At 42.2% G+C, this 23,621-nt stretch overlaps 1 protein-coding gene across 1 annotated transcript in view; it reads right to left on the bottom strand.

Annotated features, from left to right (window-relative positions):
- The window catches only part of LOC138259247 (cadherin-related family member 4-like), a 329,970-nt gene that overhangs the window by 96,697 nt on the left and 209,652 nt on the right, over positions 1-23,621 (bottom strand). Inside the window, exon 14 of the mRNA XM_069206849.1 lies at positions 2,836-3,047. Coding sequence (XP_069062950.1) covers positions 2,836-3,047 — 212 coding nt within the window. The remainder of the gene's footprint in view (positions 1-2,835; positions 3,048-23,621) is intronic.

The following is a 23,621-nucleotide window of genomic DNA, read 5'->3' as shown; positions in this document are numbered from 1 at the left end:
TATTCCACTTAAATCCAAAAATCAGATGTGTACATTGCTGCATCAGTGCAAAGAAATAACACTAAAATGAGTTATTTGCTAATTAGGAGAACTTTCTTACATGCTCATAGTAACATAGCAAGGTTAGGTTGGTAGGAGTTGCAATCCTCTTTTTCTCACCAAAGGCCAGGGCACTTCGCATGCTTCCTGGCTGTGCAAACCCAGATGTTATTACCTTCAACTAAACATTTCCTGCAGTCGCTGCTTGAAAAACTTATGTCATCATTGCTGTCAGTTAGTCAGAGCCATCAGTAATGTTCATGTGTGCTTTGTGGTGGGTTCCCACCTGGGGTTCCAAATTTTACCCCCAGGGTTGTTAGCCCTAACAATGGTAACCAATAGCATGCTTCCCTTTCACTGACCTTCAAACAGGACAGCCCCATGATGGTGGTGGGTTAGGTAGAGTGAGGAGGATGATGAATGGCAAAATGTGCATGGGGAAAAAACGTAGTTGTTTTGATATTTACTCCTCGTCATTCACTCTGCTTGTCAGAGAAACAAATACCCAATCATTTGTTGTTTAATTGTTCAAAAAAGGGGTATGATAAATGGATATCAAGACAACTTCTAACTGGACAAGCATTTTTATTTTAAAGGACATTCACTGCATCTTTGAAAGTTGTGCTGGACGGATGGGGTGGATATTCAGAGTTGATGTTTTGCGAAAACAAAAATGATATTAGGAGAGGGCTTGTTAAAATGTGGTTCATTAAAACAGTATCAAGGCCCAGCGTGTAAGCCAGGCATACAGCTTGTATTTATGATTTTGTATTGTCAAAGAGCCTTAAATGGGCTGTGTGGATTGAATGTATTTATCAACTACAAACACCAACCAAATTGATGAAGTTCACATCACCAGTTGCATTGGTATAGTCTGTTCTTCACAAAAACATGTGCACATACCCATCTTCATACATCAATACAATCATGTATCAGATCAACCAACATCACAGAGCTTCATAAACACAAAATATAATCTGATTACGTATCTACCATTATATAACACCCTATAAGTAATAACACAAAGAAACACACCCATCCTTGTTCAACTTGACATCCACCATCGCAAAACCACACATTCACCATAATGTACCAAATAGCTAACATAAAAATGCAACGCTTGGTATAATATGGCAACACAGTTCCCATCATACAATCACATGCCCTCATCATATAGCCATACTCAGCTTAGATATGGCCAAACACCAACTCAAAAGACATCAGACATTGAATCAAGCAGCAACACACAGATGCATCCCCCCCCCCCCACACACACACACAATTTAGCTGCACGACTGACCCTTGATAAAAGAACAGAAGTCTAATGCCTGCCAAGGGGCTTATTTCTCTGTGAAAAAGGCTACTTTCTATCAAATGTTTTAAAGAAGTATAAACCCATTTCTTAAGTGTGGCGGATTTGATATATTTTTCTGTAGCCTCACATTCGAAATGTTATTTAAATAAAGTGAAAGAATAAACCTTTATTTATTTTAAAAAATATAAATAATTTAACATTTATTTTCCATGGTTCAGCATGGTGGCAGGGAATGTTCAAGGTTATGAATCAATCTGGGGAGGAGCTTTCGCTGAGAACTACTGTAATAGTGATAGTGATATCCATTTGGAATTCTCCTACGGCATGAGACTTCTTGCTAAATATTTACATTTCAAATGAAATCGAACGTCCTGAAATCCTGCTTCTTTGCAGAGTATTTATTTGGGATTTGATTTCTAACTATATGAGGTGTAAGATTATTTTTCATTTAATTGCAACTTGTGTTTTTCCATTTGGTTCCATTATTGTAATTTTACTCTTGTTGCACAGCCATTGGTTGCATTGGTATAGTCTGTTCTTTATAAAAATCCCAAATAATATCAAGGCTGTTTCAACCTTTCAGCTCTTTGTTTGCCTCTATCAAACTTCATGTCTGTTCAAGAAATTTGTGGCAATTATAAACAACGCTAATATATTTTGTAATGCAACATTTGACTTCTGTGGATTGTTCATGTTACAGATAATATATTAGTAGGTACCAATGCTAACAGCATACACAGGTCCTTATTTCAACTTTGGTGGATGGGACACTATCAAGACATGGCAGATATCCAATCCTCCATATTACAAGTGCCATAGGCTACAATGACTTTGAAGTACGGTGGATGGGATATCCGCCACATTTATGACAGGGTATCTTATCAGCCAAACTTTAAATAAGGTCCATATTCTACATATTCTAGCCTCAAACGAATGATGAACCAACAACGTTCAAGCACCATCCCTTTGAATTAAAGTAACACCTCATTCTCCAACACAGAGCTCAAGTATCAAAAACAGTCTCCAACACACAGTACCCAATCAAATTCCACTTCTCTAGGTCATTTATGCATTTACACATGCAAGTAAATATTCCACTGCAGCCACTTAACTTTAATGAGATAGTCTCAAAGATTGTTGCCCTTACTCTACAGCAATGAATGTAATGGAATTGAAAATACTGGCTCATAGACATGGGCTGCTACTTTGATAACAGGTAAGGCATGTTCTTGATCAATAGTGTTTGTTTCTTAAAAAAGAGGCAGAATAGTCCAGAACAAGAGGGATGGATCCACAAATCACAATAGAATAAATGATATAGTTGTTCTGAGCACTGAGAAATGTGTTCAGGTTTTTTGTCACAAAAAAATCTATCATGTATCCCTACAATTTCTGATTCTGTGAAATAAACCATATTTGCCTGAATTAACTGGAGACTTTTTAGACGGTACTCTCAGAATAGAATTAAAATCAACTCTTACCGTCGTTGTGAGGGTGGTGGTGGGCACCGTTGTTGTCCATGGCACTACATGGATTATCACTGTTGCTGTGGTAGAGAACTGAGGGGCCGGGTTGTCTGTCACTTTGATGAGAAGTTCAAAGGTCAAAGGATCATATATGCCATCAGGTGTGTAGGAGAAGGTACTGTGAAACATTTCAGCTCCAGCAAGGTTAAAACGGTTGTTGATATTGCCTGTTACAAAGATTTGTAGAGGTTTACAAATATACAAATTCATGTCAAGTTAGGAAATATCCTAGAATATCCATAATAGTAGCAGTTGTCAGAACTTTCTAGCTCCTTGTACTTTCCAGTTCCTTTAAAAATATTAAGGGCCACAAGACAGAAAATATTCAATACCCACCTAAGATACGATACTGAGTTACTAATCCGAGTGTTGCTCTGTGCAGTGCAAGGCTCCCACAAATACAGTCACTATACAACACAATCAGAGCAAAGTTCATCTAGTATTTTACAGTCCAGGAGCAGGGTACTCATTGCATTGCTAACCCAAAAGGCAACTTTCAGGAGTGGCACAAGGCCAAAACGCTATTAACACTGTAGCATGTGTATCAAAACCTTTTGTATTTGGGGGTTAACATTTAGGGGTGTATTATCTATCAGGTAAGTTTGATATGGCCTTGGAAGCTCTGGGGCAATGGGGAAATCTTTGTAACAGTTACTGCGAGCTGTCTCTGAAACCTCAGAAATTATGTACCACTACAAGCTGGCTAAATTGCCAAGTGCCTCCTTTGTAGGTTATGATTTTGAAGCAGTATCAGTGCAAACAATCAAGGCTTACTCGTAAATGGTGGTTTAGGTTTAGATACTCAGATGCAGGTAGCAAAAAACGCTCAATAATTGTAATGTTCCTTTAATGCTATATTTTTATAAAAAGAAGACATTTGTTGCCTATTAGACTCAATAGGTTAGTAAACATTCAATAGCATTCAAAGTAACATGTCTTTCTAGCCAAACCCAGCATATCTTGAGTTCTTTAAATAGCTGCAGCCCTGTTGTAGCACAAGAGTTCAACAAGGGGCACAGGAAATACCTGTGTGTTTGGATCTACCTATTCATTCTCAGCTTTGAAGATCTGCTTTCCATGGCCCATTCAGAATGTCCTGTGCATATACTGGGTCTTCTCTGTGTTGGCACGTGGCAGCAACTGTAGTTCTTTGGGCATTACTGTGGTTCCTGTTGGGGACTCAGGAGGAGTGCCAGATCACGTGGGATACCAGGGCAGTTGCAGAGATACTTTAGTCACTTGGGACAAAAACATTGGCAAAGTGTCCCCAGCCTAAGTGTCCCCAAGATAGTCCACAATGGTTTAGCTACTTACCCGTTTTCAGCTGGTTTCATCCACAATAAAGAGGAAGGTACAGCCATACAGATAGGTACCATGTATGATGAGATAACCTTTGCAATCTTTGAAGGGTCAACATCAGCAGAAGTGTGGAAAGGTCGATGATCAACATGATCATATAAACAAAGGGGAAAATAGGTTCTAGAAGATTGAGTGCTTTATGAAACCCACCAGATGTTAGTATCTTGGCTTTGAGGCTCTTAAGAGTTTCTCTTATTATGTGCAGTCCTCCATTTCAGCAGTGCTGACTACCTCTCGCAGAGGAAATGATGAGAGAGATGCAGATGGATACTTTCTGGCATGGTATAAATGCATCTTCGGTTTGACTGGACAGTGGAAGCAGCAACACTGTCCTGGACAGTTCATTTTCTTCAGAAGTAGGTCATCACATCATAACTCAAAGCAGGAGAGCTACTACAGTTTTTGGTTTAAATTGGGACACGATTCTCAGGAGGCAAAGTAATGTATCAACTTTATCTCACATGTAAGCAACAGCAGGCCTTGTTCCCCAAGCCTAGTCTCCAGTCTCTTGAGGAAAGGCATGAACAGAATTATGCTAACTATTTACTTCTTTTCTCTTCAGTGGTATGCAGAGCTGCTATTGCTTGAACTGAACATCTGAACTGAGAGTCTGTGTAACAGGGCTAGCATTCACCTGAAATTAGTAGCTGTGGGTGCATGCATAGGATTTGTGCAGCACTAAAATTCAGGTGCATTTCTTTTGTTGTACTGTTCTGTTCCATTGTAATCTGGCACGTCATAAAATGCAGGCTCTTAAAATGCATCCAGTTGTTGAAAATCAGCTAGAGAGAACTCTGTTTTTGGTTGGAGAAGATTCACTAACATGGCTTCTTCATGGAGTAATTTCCTTGCCAGTTAATGCATTTCATTTCTACAATGTCTGAAACATATACTCCCTGGATGGTCTAAAAGCATACATAATACTTTTTTTGTTACACATTTGGAAATTCCCTTTTGAATTCAGTTGTTGGACAAAAGACAATTCTGCATTCATTAGTACATGTGCAAGCACCAACCAACTAGGGGATTAATTCCTTTGTGATGATACCCCTATTCATGATGCTTGTAACCCTTTGAAGCCTGCCCTTGCTTGTAAACTAAACTCATTACAGTACCTTCTTCATTCATTCCCTCTTATCATACAGTTTGAAGAATGCAGAAAGCACAAACCTCCATTTGGAAGCACTCATAACAGAGCTGGCACTCACCAAAAGCCTTCAGCTGTGAAACACTACTCAGTAGCCCTCACAGTGCTTTCTGGTTAATGTGGTTCATACTTTGCGGAGGTTTCTGTGTCTAGGAAATGGTCCATATTTGATTAGAAAACTTGAATGTTGTGGGTTGTCCCTGGTTTGCATATGTATTAACAGTTCGAAAGACTGTAACATTATGTGGTGGTACATTTTATTCTTCCCCAAAAAGCTTTTTGTGTTCCCTGACCAAATGTAGATATGGCAAATACATGTTTTGATATACTTAACAAACTAGTTGCAATTCTTACATATAAAGAGGTCCCTTTAACCTCTGTGGCGAAAACATTTTCCCTGAAAACAGCCCGGTTTTCATCGTAAATTCAGCAACTCCTGCAGACTCAGTTTCCGACTCATTTGGCTGAATTATTGAACACCATATTCCATGCCTTTAACACAACAGGGAAATCCATGTGTTTAAAACTATTGAATCTTGCCTATTGACTGACTTTACAGCTATACTTGAATTAATTCCTTCCATATTCAATTTTTTGCTGTCACATCTGTTTGGTGAAATATCATCTGCACTTTTTAGAACTGGTTGTGCAATTCTTGTGTTGTCTTAGGGAAGAAATAAAGCCAGCACGAAAGCCAACATGAATGAACATGAATTCTACCCAACTGAACACCGATGGTGAGAAGCAGTGGGATTCTACTTTGAAGGAGACCTGTTGAACAGGTTGAGCAAGGCAAGAACTGGACTTTCTCATTTCACAAAGTCCAACCACTCCAAGTGAGACCTGCTTTCTGGTGCATAACCTGTTATGAAATAGTTTTAGCAAAATAGGTTTGCTAGAACAACCACCAGAGATGTCTCTTGACATCTGAGAAATAATTCTGTGTAATCACCTGTGCCTTCCCCAGTAAGAACTGGACCACTAAGTTTCTTCAACTTCATCTTCAGAAATTACCACTGACACCCTTGACACCATTTTGACCTGTGTTTCAGCATCCTCATTTTGTTAGAGTAATCTTGAGAAAACCTACAAATTTCCACTGGAATTTAAATATTTTCTTTTTTCATCAGAGCCATCCTAATTTTCATCTGCATAGTGCCTGTTTCTGCAGGCTTGAGATTATCCATGTGTTCCCATATCATAGGGTGCTTAATAGAGACAATGTGAAACTGCTGCTGTTTGTCTGTATAATCAGTTTTAATCAGATTGTGCTTTTAATTCCTTTTTGATTTGTTTTATATATAAAGCTACACTAGCTAAAATAGAAATAGCATATTATAGCCTTTTTAAATGTATCATATTGCATCAGTATATACATACATATTCCTAGCATAGGCTTTGTTATCATTCTGAGAATTCCTTTGTTTTTCATTTACATATTTTCCTTTTCTCATTATACATGTTCATTTATTGAGAAGTGCACTTTTACATAGGAATGCACAATTGCCAATGGTGTTAACATATTTAACTTCAGTGCAAGGTGAGGATTCAGCTTTTAAATATATTGTTTAATGTTTTCTTCTAGCTAAGCCTGATACATTGCTTTTCTAGTTATCATACTTAAAACTGTTAGCAGGGTTTCATGGAATCTAATACCTTGATTTCTCAGTTATTGTTTCTTAGCAGTTAATAGTGTTTCACAGAACATAAGTAGCTGAACGTTTCAAGGGGATTCAATATGGAAGAGATTAGACATCTTTTTACAAATAAGGACTATGAGAAAGTACATGATAATTGATTGAAGTAGAGAGACAAAAAAAAGCAATATCTGTGTTATTGAAAAAAACAGTGTGACATAGGAACGTTTAACCAAGAGGAAGAGGAATATTGATACTTAGATGTCAAACATCCGGTTGCCCCAATCATTTCTTTCCTCCCCAAAGTACACAAACATGGTGAGTCTCCTCCTTGCAGTTCTACAATCTCAAGTACTGAACACGTTTCAAAAACATAGATCAATTTTTGGCTCCTATGGTTGTAACTCTCCCAACATGCATTAGAGATTTGACAGATCTCCTAAAAAAAAGTTATGTTATCCTACAGCAAGGTAATTTTTGATTAGTGAGTATGGATGTCAAAGGTCATTATACTATTATAGAACATGAATATGGCCTAAAAGCCCTCAAGAAAGTTGCTGATGCTATTGTCGTTGTAGTGAATGCCAAAGCTGCTTCACCTCATTCTCTTTAAGCCACTGCTTAACCTCTTTATCTCACTCTTCTGCTTTTTTTACATCCCTGCTTTCTCCTTTTCTTGTGTGTTTTTTTGTATGTTTTCTGTCCCTCTTGTGTGCTTTTCTCTCTCTTGCTCTGGATTAAAGTCTGATGAGGAGAAATAAGTGCAGCCCCAAAAATAGTGCTGGTGGGCTCCACCTGCAACCACCAGCCCAAAGTAAGTACTGGGAAGCATGCCTGGAACAAAATCATACATGGTGGTGGTATGGATGTAATTTATGGCAAGATAATAATATGCTAATGTTATGAAATAATGATGAAGATTCACTAAGAGTATATAGATTTCAAACAGCAACCACATTAACGTGAAACTAACTTTAAAATAAAACAAATGTAATATCAGACTTATGGATTGAGAGTAATATGGGTCTGTTAAAAGACTGCACAGTGAAATGTTTAGGAAATGCAGATATGTCAACAGTGCTTTACACTATAAAATGGGACATCCTAATAACCAAAAAATAACAATCCTTGTATTGAGCTATTATGACACAAAAGAAACTTTAGTAATGACAGAGGCTATATTGAAGAAGAGATCACTATGTGTACATTTTTGTGACAGAGGTTATCCAGACAGAATATTGACAAAGGCAGCTGAATGGATGATAAGCCATGCTTCATGCTAAACAAATATATAAATATTTTTAAGGAGGCAAATCTAACCCAATTCTGTGTGACAAATAGAGTTTTGGAATTTTCCAAAAAGCAATTGAGTATCCAAAAACAGACAGTGACTTTTAGAAGGGCAGAACCCTTAAAATACCCTAAGTCATAGTGATACATTTTTGTATGTTTGAAAACATTGAACTAGCTGGATACCTGTGAAACCTGAATGGTTCTACAGGTGTAATCACTGTTTTTGCTGTCAGTATAAAAAAATTGAACTACAAATGTATACATCTATGACAAATCCAGAACGTCTAAAATGGAATATCATGAACTGTGAACCAACGTATCATATTTACTTGCTTACATGTGTTGAAAAGGAACAGTATCTGGGCTCTTCATGTCACCCTCTATAAGGAGGATGAAAAGAACATATTAAGGCCATCAAAAATGAACATCAAAGGCCACCTTATTTACGCATTTTATGATTGCCTACAACAATAAAGAAATCAATATGGTCATCCTGTTGTATATTCAACAAAGAACAGTTAAACATAGAGGGCGGAGAGAGAACAAAATGCAGGGCCAGGTGGACCTCGTGGATAGATAATTTGAGGACAGTGAATTGCGGACTGAGTATCATGAATTTCACACACAGTTCTCAGTTGATTTGTTCTCTCTTATACCTTCCCTTATATAGAATTTTTTTATCATCCATCTTTCAACGCTAAGTATGTATATATATATCTATTATTTGATGCACACTGTATGAGGGGTGGGGCAACAATAGCAATTAGCAAAGTTTGCCATGCTTTAGCTACAGCTGTGAGTTCAAGTCCCAGAATGACTTTTTGAGATGGTGATGAAAATTTGCTTTTTAGATTCTTATCTGCCATTCAGCTACTCCCCCAAATAAGTATGTGCAATTTCAAACCAGGGTATGATCTCCACCTTGGGAGATACAGTAATACAGAAAGTGAGGATGTGGGGATGAATGGAGTGCATTTGATAGATTGTGGATTGGATGGTAATAAGGAGTGGTTTGGGAGGCCTTGACCTTAAACCAGCTTTTGGAAGTTTGATTCAGTGTGTGGCTTACAGTGATGGCGATGAGAATATGTATTCTTTGAGTTATGATTTTTAGTACCCAACTATTTTCCTGGCCAGTGTCCAATGGCTGTTTCCTTTAAAAAAAAATCAGTGAATGCTTTTAGCCATGATGTGTTTCTGTGTATTGACTAAGCAGCTGTATAGGGTAATGTGGAAGTGCAAAGGATGAAGGAGGACTAATGTTCTTTTAAACCGATATAAGGGTTTGGCTCCCAGTTACAGATGTTGTTTATAAGATATAGTTAGATGTTATGTATGTTTGCTTTGGTTGGACTGTAAGAGAAGGTTACATTTATAATTTAAATGAAGGTCTCTAATTCATGTTTATTTTTAATTTAGATACCAATTAAAGTTAGCCACAGTTTGGGTTCAAATAATATTTGCAAACATTGGGAAATGCAAATTAATATCACAAGCCCCAATGAAACACACTATATTAATCGGTGGGAACATAAAAAAACGGTTTGACCACTTCTATATGTAGTGGGTGTTTTAGCAGAAACATGTGATAAACTAATAGTGTCAAATGGTGGGCAATATAATTTAACAAGTGAACAGGTTAATGTAAGAAAATGTGTTGATTATGTATATCTTCAATGAGGTAATAGTATTCTTATTGTTTATATTTTACAATTTATTGTAGGCTTCGTATCATGAAACCACAATGCCACTAGAAAGGCCATAGGAAAAATATATCTCCCTGTGGATGATTTTGGAAGGCTGAATAATTCTTTAGTTCTAAATGAGTAAGGAGCTTGAATGTTTTATTTAAACTGAATCAGATGGAGTGAGAAATTGATACTGATTTACAGTTTCTTTAGGACTTTATATATTTGTGGCACACAATGTATTATGATTGAACAGAGTGTGTTGGAAATCAGCAATGGTAAGTTTTCTTGTCATGGCTCTGGATTGCTGGATAACATAATTACTATGTTTTAGGTGAGAAGTGAGCACCATATAATGGCTTCATTTATGTATTGCGTATCCTTCACTCTTTGAGGATAATATTTACTTGTTTCACAGGGACATACCCAATACAAGGAAAAATCCAAACAGGGGATTTTATCTTGTGTTAGTAGGAATAATTTCCATGAATCCTATCAAAAGGAGACAAGAGTGAAGGTAGGCATTTATTCTCCACTTCAGAATCCCACATTAGATAATTAATAGTCTTTGATAATATCAAAGATAATAAAATTTGTACCCTACTAATGTTGCATTGCACACGATTGTGAGGAACTTAACTTTTAGAGATGACGACTTCTGTATTTCAATATCAAGTTCCTGATTATTTAGTTTTTTTCTATATTTTTTGAAAATGTTGTTGGTATATTACAGAAATAAAACATTAACATGGAATTCTATGTAAATATTGGTTTGAGATATGTAGTGATGTATCACCTTACATTGTATCCATGTGACTTTCGGAAAAGAGCTGTAGCAGCCTAGTTAATATAAGATTGATATACATATGTGAAGACTTAGCATCCACAATTGTGTTCTGACGATAGAGTAACAGCAGCCTTGCTACTGTAAGTAGCATGGGCATAAGTTGTGTAAATCCTATTTGTGTAATCATCCAGAATTACCTAAAAATTCAGCAAGATAACGCAGACGTACGCATGGAGAGCAATCCCATATTTAGTGCTATTTTCTTAATGGAATGTGCCCCATCTTGTCAAAAATGGATGCGAAGATGCATTATGCACTAGGAAAAAAGCACTAAATGCAACAATATCTTTCCTCAATTTACTCTTAACTACGGAAGCGGAGGTCATCGTATTATTATTGGAAATTCCTTTTCAAAGAGTGAAGTGGAATTTCAGAAATTACTCTGGCGTAATTACAATCTCACCCAGGTCTATGATTGTTATCAATTCATCAGAAGGGTAAATTAATTTAAATTGAATGTTTTGGCCTCTGTCTACCCCATCTAACTATTATCTTTTTTATGATGTAAACATTGATGATGATTCAAACATTTGTTCCAGTATTGTATTAATTCCTGACAAACAATATAGATTTGGAAATATGAAAATACGTTAATCATATAGATAAAAAGATGTACAACTTGGTATTTATGGTATATCTAGCAAACTTTCTAAGATGTTGCTTTTTATTTCTTCTATTCTTCCATTTTTCTTTCTCCTTTTCCTTTATGCTTCAATGTATTTTTGTGGAAGTTTGCCCCACAAAAGTTCTGAAGAAGGGTAACACTACACAATACACATGTGGGTTGTGGGTCCAAGACAATTTAGAGCATGCCATTAACTAGCATATTCATGTGTCTGTAAATCTATGCCCTTTGCTATAATTAGAAATATGAATGTTAGATCAGAATCCCTATAAAATTGATTGCAGTTTGCACATAAGGTGACCTTAGATATTCAAATATGTTTGCATGAATTTTGTCTCTATAATTGTTCAATACAAATTATCCCTTTATCTATAAAACCATTCTTTGTAAATATTGAATTCATTATAATCATGTTGCTGTCCGAGAAAAATAGGTGTATATTGATTATTCAACAATGTTCAAGGCAGGGTATAGAAGTTGCATTGAAAACATTGTTAGCTAGAGGACTAAGGGGCTCATTATGAGTTTGGTGGTCCCACCACGGGACTGCCTAACTCACGGAAAGGACACCACTACCATGGCGGCGACGTCCCCCCCGAGCATATTACAATGTTCCCGTCCAGCTGGAAGGCAGGAATGTTGATATATGCATTCCTGCCCGGCTGACTGTCAGAAACAGTGCTCGGATATTGGTCTCAGCTCCTTCAAGGGAGCCAAGGCCCATAGGCTAGCACCCCAGCACCATCGGAATGAAGACAGTGTGCATTCGGATGGTGCAGGGCAGGGGGGGTCCCTGTAGTGGCCATGCCCTTGTGCCCCACAGCACTGGCTTTCCACCAGCTTTTTCATGGCAGGGTCCCCACCATGAAAGGCTGGCAGAAAGTGGGGTTGTAATCAGCCAAGCGGCACTGTGTTCAGCTCTACCACGGCTGGTTACAAGCCCAACTGACGTCACCAGGTTGAAATCTATGATCCTGGCCTGGACGGTGGCCTTTAGTGTTGGTCTGACCGTCAACGCGAGTGTAGCGGTCCTCAGACAACCACACTCATAATGAAGCCCTTAGATCAAGGGACTCCATTCTGAGGGTCTCGCAGTAAACACCTTTCTTTCACAAAGGCTACAGAAAAGAAACATCAAGTCTTCCAACAGGCTTATACGGCTGCTACAAGTCAAATTAGTCACTGAGACTCAGAGATAGAAACAATGGCTGTAAGCACTGAAACATTGAACTGAGCTAGACTATGGCTCCCCTATGCATTTACCTCTGGGGACACTGAGTCCTTCGCAGCATGCCCCTGATCCTCGCTGAAGCTCGGGGTTGCAGTGGTGAGTCCAGGGTGGCTGTCAGCAGTGAGCGGCGGTATCGTATGCCACTGGTGGGGCCGGAGGCTGGTGCTCTTCCAAGTAGTTACCCACTACAAACTGAGGATTGGTTGATGGACCTGTTGTCTGAAGGACAGCAGTGCTTCCTGGCACCTGGTATGGTGGGGGCCAGCTGCACCCTTCAGGGGCCGTGTTGGAGGGCCTAGACTTTTCTGCAGGGCTTAATCAGATGGGTTCTGCAACCCATGAGTTTCCTTGGCCAAACCCTGAAACCTGTGATGGAGGCATGGACCTGATCTGCGCTGTGCACACTGGACAGCCTGACATATTGACTGTTCCCTGCATTCTTTTGATGCCTGCCCCCACCCCAGCTGGGTCTCGGAATTGTGGCAAAGACATTAATGGGGGCTGGTAGCAGTGACTGGTAAATACTATACACTGTGAGTGGGGCCTTGGGCTGGGGATTCCGTGTTCCCCGCTACGTGCAGGCAGTGGATTGGCTGCCCTGCGGCCTCGAGAGTGGCACAGATGTCTGGGCTCTATTGAGGAGCCTGACTACCCTTGGATGGCTGGATGGGCGCTGTGCTCTGGGGCTCCTGTGGACCTGCCTTGAGCTGCGGACGGAAGTGGTCTGACATCCTGCCCTGAGGTCCCTTGGTGGTAGATTGGAAGCTCGGGCTCTTGTAGTTCTGCCTCTCCTCATCGACTGCTGCAAGAGGGAGCGGACTTGGAGTCTCATGGCCAGGCACAGTGCTGCGTAGTTTGGACTGGACCCAGGGCACCACCACTGATGTGAGGAGTGTGGATCTCAGAGGGGGCCGCTATTGAGCTGCACTGTGAGGGGGCCATCCTGACCTTTGCTTGCCCGGGCCCCCTGAGGCTCTCCTGGGATTGGCGCTACGTGGATTGACCTGCTAGGGGTGCTGGGTCTGCAGGGCTGTAGTGGTGGACTGTGTTGTGGCTATGGGCAGCCTCTGACTGTTTATACGAGTAGGCATCTCTGGATGCCCGTTGGTCACTGGAGAAGGACCACGTCTGCGACCAATTGAGGGGGTGATCTGTGAGTGATAGAACATGGTTAGCCCGGAGAGGAACTTGGTCTCTTCTCTCTTACTGTGGACGTTGCCAAGGGTAAATCCAAAGCCAGGGGACAGAGGCCTTAGCTGGCTCCTATGAATCATCCTTGGAACGACTACCCACATACAGAGGGTGTAAACTCTTTGCTGCCCCATTTCAATCTCAGCCGGACAATATATTGGATGCTATTGTGGACACTAAAGACACCCTCCAATGTGAAATAGGCACTGTACCTGCAGAATTTGGGCTGTTGCGTGTGGATCACCACAAACTGGCTGACAGAGTGAAATGAGCTGAAACACACATTGACGAGAGTGTGGGAGCATTAGAGCGCTGAGCGGAAGATTCCAAGGGTGCAAATGATGTAATAACATTTGAATTGTGGGCCTTCCTGCGGGTACTTTGGTGGAGATATGGTGACCTACCTGAAAGCCTGGTTGAAGACTGAGTTGACTCAACACAACTAACTCCGTTCTTTGCATTGAAGAGGGCACACCGGGTACTCATCGGCCCACCTGCCACCTAGACCAGCTAAACTGCTCCATTATAAGGACAAGGATGTACTGTTGCAGCGGTTGAGGGACGCTGACCTGCTCTAGGTGGGAAACAGTAAGGTGTTGCTGTTCCCTGACTTCACTGCTGCAGTTTAGTCACAAAGAGCATCCTTCGTGGCTGTAAAATGGCATTGCGAGAAGAGGGTCTGCAGTACTCATTGGTGTTCCCGGTACTACTCAAAATTATGTTGGACGGCAAGGCTCATTTTGTTCAGTGACCCAGAGGAGGCCTGGGCATGGATGGAGGCCTACAAGCTGGGGGCCGCTTGGTGAAGATTCAGGCTGAGAGTACGGCCTCTACTCGTAAGTCGAAGAAACACTCCTTCACCCTCAGCGGTGAAGAATGCTCAATAAACTGACCAGGTCCCAGACAGAGCTGAAAAGAGCAGTGGCGTTTGTTAGATGCGGCAGATATCACTGTGCACAGCCAGGAAGACCTGGCCAGCAACAAATCCTCTGGCCAACGCTTTAAACAGTCGGATTCGGATGACTCAGGGCAATGGCAACCTCCCTGAAATGACACCGCAGGCTTTGCTGGATGCTGATCTGCGCAGTTGGATGCCTTTTGTGTACTATTGTCAGTGTTTACCTCCCCACCTAATGGCCCTGAACTGTCTGTCCTTCCAGACCTGAAGGGTGTGATGGCTCCATCCCTTCGACCCACCCCCCATATATGTAGAGGCTTCTTCTGTGTGTCACTCCGGGTGAATGTGGTGTCCTGAGTAAAGTAATGACTGCACCGCAGTTGTTATTTTTATTATTTGGGTGCTCTTGGGAGATGTTGTTTGGGGTTGGTTGATTTGTTTTTTTGTCGTGGGGTCTCTTGAGCCCAATGGCTTTTGACCTGCGGGGTTGGGAGCTTGAGGTAGGGTTTGATGTGACTGCTGAGGTGTATTTCCTATGGTTGACATGCACCCTGGACTTAAGCTCCTGGCTGAGAATATTATAGGAATGGGGTCTGCTGCTTTCCGACACCGCATACTCACCTGTCTTTGACGCTGGGCAGTTCATATCGCCATGTTGCAGGAAACTCATGTTTTGGGGTGGAGTTGGCTGGGGCAAGTATTTGCTATGGAGTACTCCACATATGCTAGAGGGGCCCTTCTGTGGGTGCGGGTGGGGATTCCATTTGAGGCATTGACCAAGATGATAGACAGGGAGGGGCACTATGTGTTGGTCTCAGGAAGGCTTTATGGAGAAAGGTAACCTTAGGTGGCGTGTATGGCCCAAACCAAAACCAGAGCTTATTTCTTTGACTTGCTGCGCACTTCCTTAGGGCACCAAGACATGGATGCGCTGCTTTTAGGGGGAGATTTCAATTGTATCCTCATACCGATTTAGATCATTTGCCTCCTCCTCTGTCAGGCACTGCAGCCCACAGGTTTGCGGTGGGGTTCAGGGATTGACTGCAGGCTTGAGTGCTGGAGGACGTTTGGAGGACTCAGCATGGGGAAGTGAGGATTTATTCATATTACTCACACATATATCACCTAAACATATGCCCGGATCATTATATCTGTTCGTCCCAGCTGAGTGGCTTTGTGACACAGACAGAATACTCAGCCGCACCTATTCAGACCATAGTCCACTCTTAATGAGTTTTCAACCTCAAGATGGCCACCTGAACATTTCTGCATGATGGCTGAACATGGCCGCCCTTGCGGATGCCCCTAATAGAGACTTCCTAAGAGGTGCTATAGGGGAATATTTTGAAATCAACTGGGCTACATCTTTTAGTTGTTTGACTGAGTGAGAGGCCTTCATGATAGTTATCCATGGTCCCTGTCTGGGTCAATCAATGGGTGTGCGTCGGGAACTCAATAGAGTACTGCGCAAGTTCAAGGAGGGGATTAAATCTCTTCACCAGAGAAAAAGCGCGGATCAAGATACCCACATGAAGCTGAGGGCTTTGAAAGTGTTCTGTAAAGTAGTGTTGGAGAGATTGCGCTGTCACAACTACAGGGAGTACGTTCTTTGGGCCCATGAGGATGAGAGGAAGGCTTAGAGGGTACTGACTTTGCTCATCAAGCCGTAGTTGTAGGGTGTCCCCATTACTAGTTTGGTGGCATCGGATGGCACAGTGCTGTTTTCCCCTGCTTCTATTAATTAGGCTTTTCGGGTGTATTACCTTGAGCTGTATAGGTGCCTGTACCCGGTGCCTCTTTCATTGATGGGGGTGTACTTGAGACGACTTCTGCTCATTTACCTAGGAAGGTGTGCGGCTATCTGGGAGGACCCGTAATGCCTCTGGAGATCAGGGCAGGGATTAAAGATATGACAACCGACAAAACTCTGGGGCCCGATGGCCTCCCTTCAGAGTTTTATGAGGCCTACGGGCAACTACTGGTGCCCATACTGACGGAAGTTTATACGTCAGCTTACAAGTGCGGACTGTCACTAGCATCAACCTGAGAGGCCCTAGTGGTCCTGCTCCCTAAATCAAAGAACCCACATAAGACTCCAGAAGTGTTTTGGATTCTTTCCATGCTTAACACAGACTTTCGAATACTGAGCAAAATCCTTGCGTTCCGCCTATTTCCTCACATGCAACTATTCATTCACCTTGACCAGAACAGGTTTATCCCAGTGCATAATACCTCCCTTAATCGTAAGCGGTTGTTCCATGTACTGTACCATCCCCATATGCTTTCTAACTTTGGCATGGTAATTATGTCTATCGACCTTGAGAAGGTGTTTGACACGGTCAGGTATAATTCTTTGGAAGACATCATACAGGTGATGGGCCTTCCTGGAATTTGGGGGGTACGCCTGCTCTACACTGGCCCAACAACCATAGTGAGGACAGATTCCACGGGCTCGCAGCAGTATGCTGTCCATCAAGGTACACGCAAGGGATGCCCGCTGTCCCCTCTCCTGTTTGCCATAGCAATTGAGCCATTGGTAGAAAATCTTAGATTGGAATGTAAGGGCAGGGGTCTTACTGTAGGCAGATGCGAACACATAGTTTTGTTATTTGGCAGATAGGGTTTCAGACCCTGTGCATCGGATGTGGCTAAGGGAGGAGATTGGTGTCCTCTCTGGCCTAAAGGTCAACCGATGGAAAACAAGGTTGTTCCCGGCAACTCCAGAGTTTGAACAACCTGCGCTGGTCCTGCAGGGTTTAGAATGGGAGCTCAAGCATTCGAATATCTGGGAATCCAGATTTATCACTGTCTGGGAGACATACAGGAGAGTAATCTGGGTGGGGTGTTCTGATCTCTGCAGCCCTGTGTTCCCTTCTGGCAGTCCTTGAGGCTCCTAATTATGGCCCGCATTTCTATTTCCAAAATTGTGATGCTCCTGAGGATGCTGCATTATTTTACGAACCTCCTGGTCAGTTTGCCAGGAGCCTCGTTCAAACAGCTGGATTCCTTGCTCCAGGAGTTGGTTTGTGATGGGGCCACCATAGAATGGCTTTGTCCACCCATAGTCCTCCGCCCGGGTGTGGGTGGGCAGGGGGCACCGGACTTTGAACTATACTTTCTGGTGGCTCAGCTGCAATGGGTGGCTCATTGGCTGGATGGCATGTGTCAGGAGAAGCTCTGTAGCATTGGCAGGGAACTCAACCAGAAGAACTTGCTGGCCCAATTGCTCCATCTGGCTGTCAGGGCCCAGAAGTCAGGGACTCTCTCGGCGGGTTACTACTCTGTTGGTGACAGTGTGTTCAATGAACTGGTGGACATCGCTTTTTTGCCCCGTGCTGCCTTTGGTCAGCCTGCTGCATGGTGATCCAGGGGTTCACTTCTCAGCTGTGCAGCTGAGCTACTGGACTGAGTGGGCGGTGGTGACAACGGAAGAATATTTTCCGATGGTAGTCTTGATGTCTTTTAGAGAGTTGGCTGAACGCAATGACTTACAGCCAGGGCAGTTCCTCACATATAAGGCTTTGGTTCAAATGTTTCAGGATGTGTGGAACATTGGCAAAGACAACCTCTCCCCTCTCCCCCGCATGCAGTTCTCCAGCTCCTGGTGATATTAGGGTTGGCCTGCCATTTGGTGGCCTAGCTTTATAAGGCTGTTAATGAGATGGTGCAACACCCACTGACGGTACTCAGGGGATGGTGGGAAGAGGCTATGCGCAGGGAGTTCATGGGCGTGGGGTGGTCTCATATATTCAAATACAACTCTAAAGTGACCTGTAACACGCATCTGAAGTATACTCAGTTTATGTTCACGTGAACTACCTTACACCACAAGGACTCCAGTCCATTTATGATGGGTAATCTAGAAGTTGCCTGCAGTGTGCGCAGCTCGACACATACTTTTGACATGTGACCTGAGGCACTTCCTGCTTGCAATCATATTGGGTGGAGGTGTTGAAGAGGCTGAACATAACTCTGGTTCGTGCACTGGCGTGCTGTCTGGAGGTGTGCTTGCTGGGAAGATTCCCTTGACCCAAGACCAAGAAAGTGGGTACCAGATTTTTATATTTGACTCTTGTGCTGGTTCGGTGTAGGATTGTGATGGCTTGGAAGTCTAGGGGCAGACCCGTAGTAGGGATATTGGCCAAAGATGTTTCCACATGGGCAGTGGCAGAGGAGAGAGCACTGCAGCAGGAGGAGGCTCATGGGGCGCACAGGCGCCCCATAGTGGGATTGTAGTCTGAAGATTTGGAAAATTGTGAGAACCCCCCTGGTGGAGTGAGGCAGGAATTGGATGGCGGCGATGTCTCCGAGGCAGGTGGTAGTGTGAGTGAGTGATGATATGGGACTTGCAGACTTGCGATGTGGCATCAATGTGACCACCAGGCCAGTTCTGGTGTGTGATGGGCCTCCCCTTTGGTATTCCCCCTTCTCTTTCTTGTGGCTCGGACTGCTTTCCGTGTGGATATGGTTACACCCTGGGGGTGAACTACTCATTGCGCTCCTCTTGATCACCGGCTTGCAGTCTCTCTCCTCATTGTGTTGGTGTGAGCTTGTGACAGTGTGGGGCGGCCCTCCCCATAGACAATTAGTTGGACAGGTTCTATTGTCTTTCTGATTTGTTCACCCTCTGTTGGGGAGAGCTGGCTTGTGCTTTGTACCATCATGCTGCAAGATGGATGTAGGGCTGTTTGCTACAATGGGGGCGTCGCAGAGAGGTATTTGCTGCAGACAATCCTTCATTCCGCTTTTCTCACATTGGTTGGACTCTATGTCTGAAGCATGATGTTGTTTTCAAACATCCTATCCTACTTGATGCCCTTATGCACTGTTTTTGACTTCTTCATTATGTGCTAATACTGTGGACGTCTGTGGGAGTTCTTTTTGGATTATGAATATCAGTAGTATTCCATTGCACTGTCTTTGCTATTTTTTTAAAAAGGATAGGTTTTTGCTTATAATAACACACAGAATACATTCTAGTGTGAATTCTTAATTATGTCTATTATTATGAAAGATGCTTTGGATTCCACTAACTATTCCTGTGAGTCTCACAGAACTGGTCATTACCTAACATGCACCTTACTAATGTAGTGCCCACTGGGTTGCGGCAGGTTGCAGTCCACAGGGTTTTCTGTTTCATGCTTGTACACTGACTAAGCCCTTAGTGCCTAGAGAATCCTCTTGTGTCATTTTCTGGAGAGAATTCCAGATAACGAATCAATAATATTTGCTAGGTATTTGTATTTACTCCAAACAGGCTTCACCCATTCATAGGCTTTTACATTTTTCATCTTCCTGAGTAGGACACAAAATAAAGAGTTGGGCACAAATCATATCTAATTTTGCAAATAGGAGCATTGGTCAGACCTTGGTAACCTAGTTTGTGTAGGGGGTTCGTCTTGCAACTCGTCAGAACAAATTTGCAAACCTCAGGGCATGTATTGGTTAATAAGCCCCAATCGAGGTATCTGAGCTTGTTAACCTTGGTATCCAAAGACTGACTCACAAGAACCCTGAAAACTGAGCAACAAGTACACTCCTTTAGCAACTGACACTCATGGTAGCTACCTCTGGGAGGTGGTGTGGGGTAAGAAACTCAGACCTCAGTGACTCACATAATAGTGCCATTGGTTTGTGTTTAGATGAAAACATACTTCAGCCTAGACCCAGCATAATACTGTAACAATGTGGTATTAGCAATACATGAATATCTGAATTATTACAAGAAAAATAAACAGGTAGTATATCACAGTGATTCGGCTCTTGTCTGCTCTATGCACATAAAGGCTATCTTTACAACTCTCTGTTGCCTAACTGTGCCTTTCTCTCATTTTGTGAAGTGAACCTTAGTTCAACCCTAACTCATTTTGGTGTTGTTTGGCTTTTCTCATGCTTGGCAGTTTACCTTCTAGTTACATGTGTGAGTGGGGTCCCACTCCTGTGCTCACCTTGCAGAAGTGATCCCCAGTCCAACCTTAGCCCCCAGTGCCACATTAGTCTCGCCAGAGCAGTCGGTGTCTGGAGCAGTTGCAGTCTTTGGAGGAGCTGTCACAGGCTTAAGTTGTCACAAGCTCTGATTTCAAATGAGATGTAAGACCACCCGAGATACTTTATGTAAATATGGTAGCTCCTTCACACATGAGCCTGGAGACTAATGAGGGGATACATATGTTCCTGCGCTATTCCTCCATAATATCAGCAAGATCATATTATGGGGCCAAAATGTTGTGGAAATCATATTGAGGACCAAAATATTATGAAGGTACATTTTTATAGGTAAGCATACGTTTAGTATATGTAACTCCAAATATATGTACCTTGATACATATCTTGAAGGCAGGTAGATGTGGAAGAATAGTATGCACTTACCTTCCCCATATTTTGGTTGTCGATATTTGTGCCATGATATGTTGGCAGCACACAATTTGGTGACCTCAGTATTCTGTCACGCAACCTTTCCTGAAAATATTCTAAAAGTCAATTTGGTCAGGCTTAAGAGCTTCATTGGCTACCCGTGAATAAAAGGGTCTCATGTTTAAGGCCCTGCAGATTACTTTTAGCACTATTCATAAAAAGGGACCTCTATGTTCACAAGAGATTCAGAGATTACATGCCCTGGAGAGACGTCAGGTCTTCTAATCAGGGTGTTCTTATCTTCTCTGGATTTCAACTGGCTAAGCGAGGGGGTTGATTCTTCTTCTTCCTGGCTGCAAAACCCTGGAATGTCCTGCCCAAAAAGTGAAGGACGGCAGATTCTGAAGCTCGATTTAATAAAAGACCTGAAGATCATCCTTTTTAGTGAGGTCTAGGCAAGGATATATGACTCCTACTGGCAGCGCCGGAAAGCTTCCTTGTAAGCAGCTGCTTGTGTTTTAGAAGTAGTGTTTCATTCATTTATTCAAGTGTCAGAAGGAAGGAGGGGTGAGGTTGGGAGTCTCTTACTCACACAGAGAACCCAAACCACAGGAACTAGGGGGAGAAACGCCTTTGCAGTTGTCAGCCTTTTGAGAGTAGCTCCTCCAGGAGAACAAAAGGGCAGGTCATGGTTAAATACTAATTTAGCTCTTCTCGAGAGACTACTGTCTACTGCCATCCTACACCCTCCAGTTTGTAATTCTCCAAAAAGCTTCAGCAGTAAACATTAGCAGGCTATCTCTGACCTCTATTTTGTAACCCATGCTAACTGTGGAAAACCAAGATGAATTCCACAGCCCCAACACTCAACCATAACATGCACCCTTGATTCACACCATTGTGCACAGAGTGTCACACAAGCATGTGGTATCTATTGGTATGGGACATCCCCAGCACGGTATATGCTAAACATCTCCTGGGGTGTTAGATGATTGAGTAAGCAATGCTTATATTCTACCTAAGGTCCAAATGGTTTTTCGTAAAAAGAAACAACTTCTGTATGTGGCATACATAGATCTGTTAACAGCGTTTGGCACCAGAAATAGGCCTCTATTTTGAGAGAAGATGAGGAAATTAAAGTGCCCTCTGGGTCAATTAAAGATGATTATTCATTTACACAAAGGATCATGGACCAGGGTGGAACTAGGGAGTAATAGAGCATGGTCTAGAAAAATTGCCACCCCTTATGGATTGAGGCAGGGGTGTATGACGGCCCTCTCCTGTTCTCTATATATATTGCAGATGTTATGGCAGGATTAAGCCATGTTTGATCTTTTCCACCAAAATTAGGCAGAAGCCATCTCAGTAATGTTTCATGCCGATAATATGGTTTTCTTGGATCGTCCGCCGGTTGGCCTCCAGAGGCAATTAGATGTTTTTGCTGAATATGGTAAATCCAGCAATTTGAAAATAAATATGACTAAGACAAAAGTAATGGTCTTTTCAAAAGGAAGGGTTCAATATAAAAATGTTAAGTGGTGGCTATGTGGTGTCTTAGTAGAGGTGGTTAAGGAATATTGTTAACTTGGTCTTCTCTTTAGATATAATCTTAATTGTACGCCTCATATAGATCTCCATGAGGTGCGTTCTAAGGCCATCGTGGGTGTTTCATTCTGGGTGGATCTAGCAATGGGCCTCAAGTCCATTGAAGTTTTCAGAGAGACCTATAATGCCAACCATGTTAATCTGCCACTGTATGGCTGTGAGGTTCTGACAGTAAAATATTTGAGGAGGGTGCAGACCATTGAAAAGAATATCTGGAAAAAATGGCTTGGCCTGCCCAGAGGACCCATAAATAGTGCTCTGAGGTTAGAATTGGGCCTCACTAGCATACTATTTAAATACAAACAGCAGTTCCTTAATTATTGGTCCTGTCTCCTTAAAGCTGAGGAGGGCTCCTTAATGCAAATAATAAAAAATGTTTTTGCAGGAAAAGCATGTTGGCCAATGGGCTGTTAATCTCCTTGATAATAAAGCCTACCTGGATGTTCCAGTAGGGGTAGAACTTCAGAAAATGTCAGTTCAGCAGAAACAAACATTAAGGCACTTACCAGGCGAAGCTCCTGGAGGAGTGATTTAGAGGACGTGTGCAATAGAGGTGATTTGCATCATCTAAAGAAGTCACATTATAGGCGGCAAATCCAGCCTTACCTTCAGGACATAAAAAGTGTTTATATAAGGAGTTGGACCCTGAAGGTCAGGCTGCTGTGGATTCCAGCCTTTATAAGATGGAAGTTGGCTAGACAGGCGAGGGCAGAAAGAGCAAAGTGTCAATTTTGCCAAAATGCATCATGAAACTTTTTGCATTTACTTATATTTTGCACATGCTTTGACAAAAGTAGAAGAATACTGCTGCTGGTGGTTTTTAGAATGCTACAGGTTTGCCGTACAACTGATTTATTGACAGTAAT

Source organism: Pleurodeles waltl, chromosome 9 (assembly GCF_031143425.1).
Source record: "Pleurodeles waltl isolate 20211129_DDA chromosome 9, aPleWal1.hap1.20221129, whole genome shotgun sequence".
Lineage (NCBI taxonomy): Eukaryota > Metazoa > Chordata > Amphibia > Caudata > Salamandridae > Pleurodeles > Pleurodeles waltl.
The sequence above is the reverse complement of the archived record's forward strand: the minus strand, read 5'-3'. Positions and strand labels throughout refer to the sequence as shown.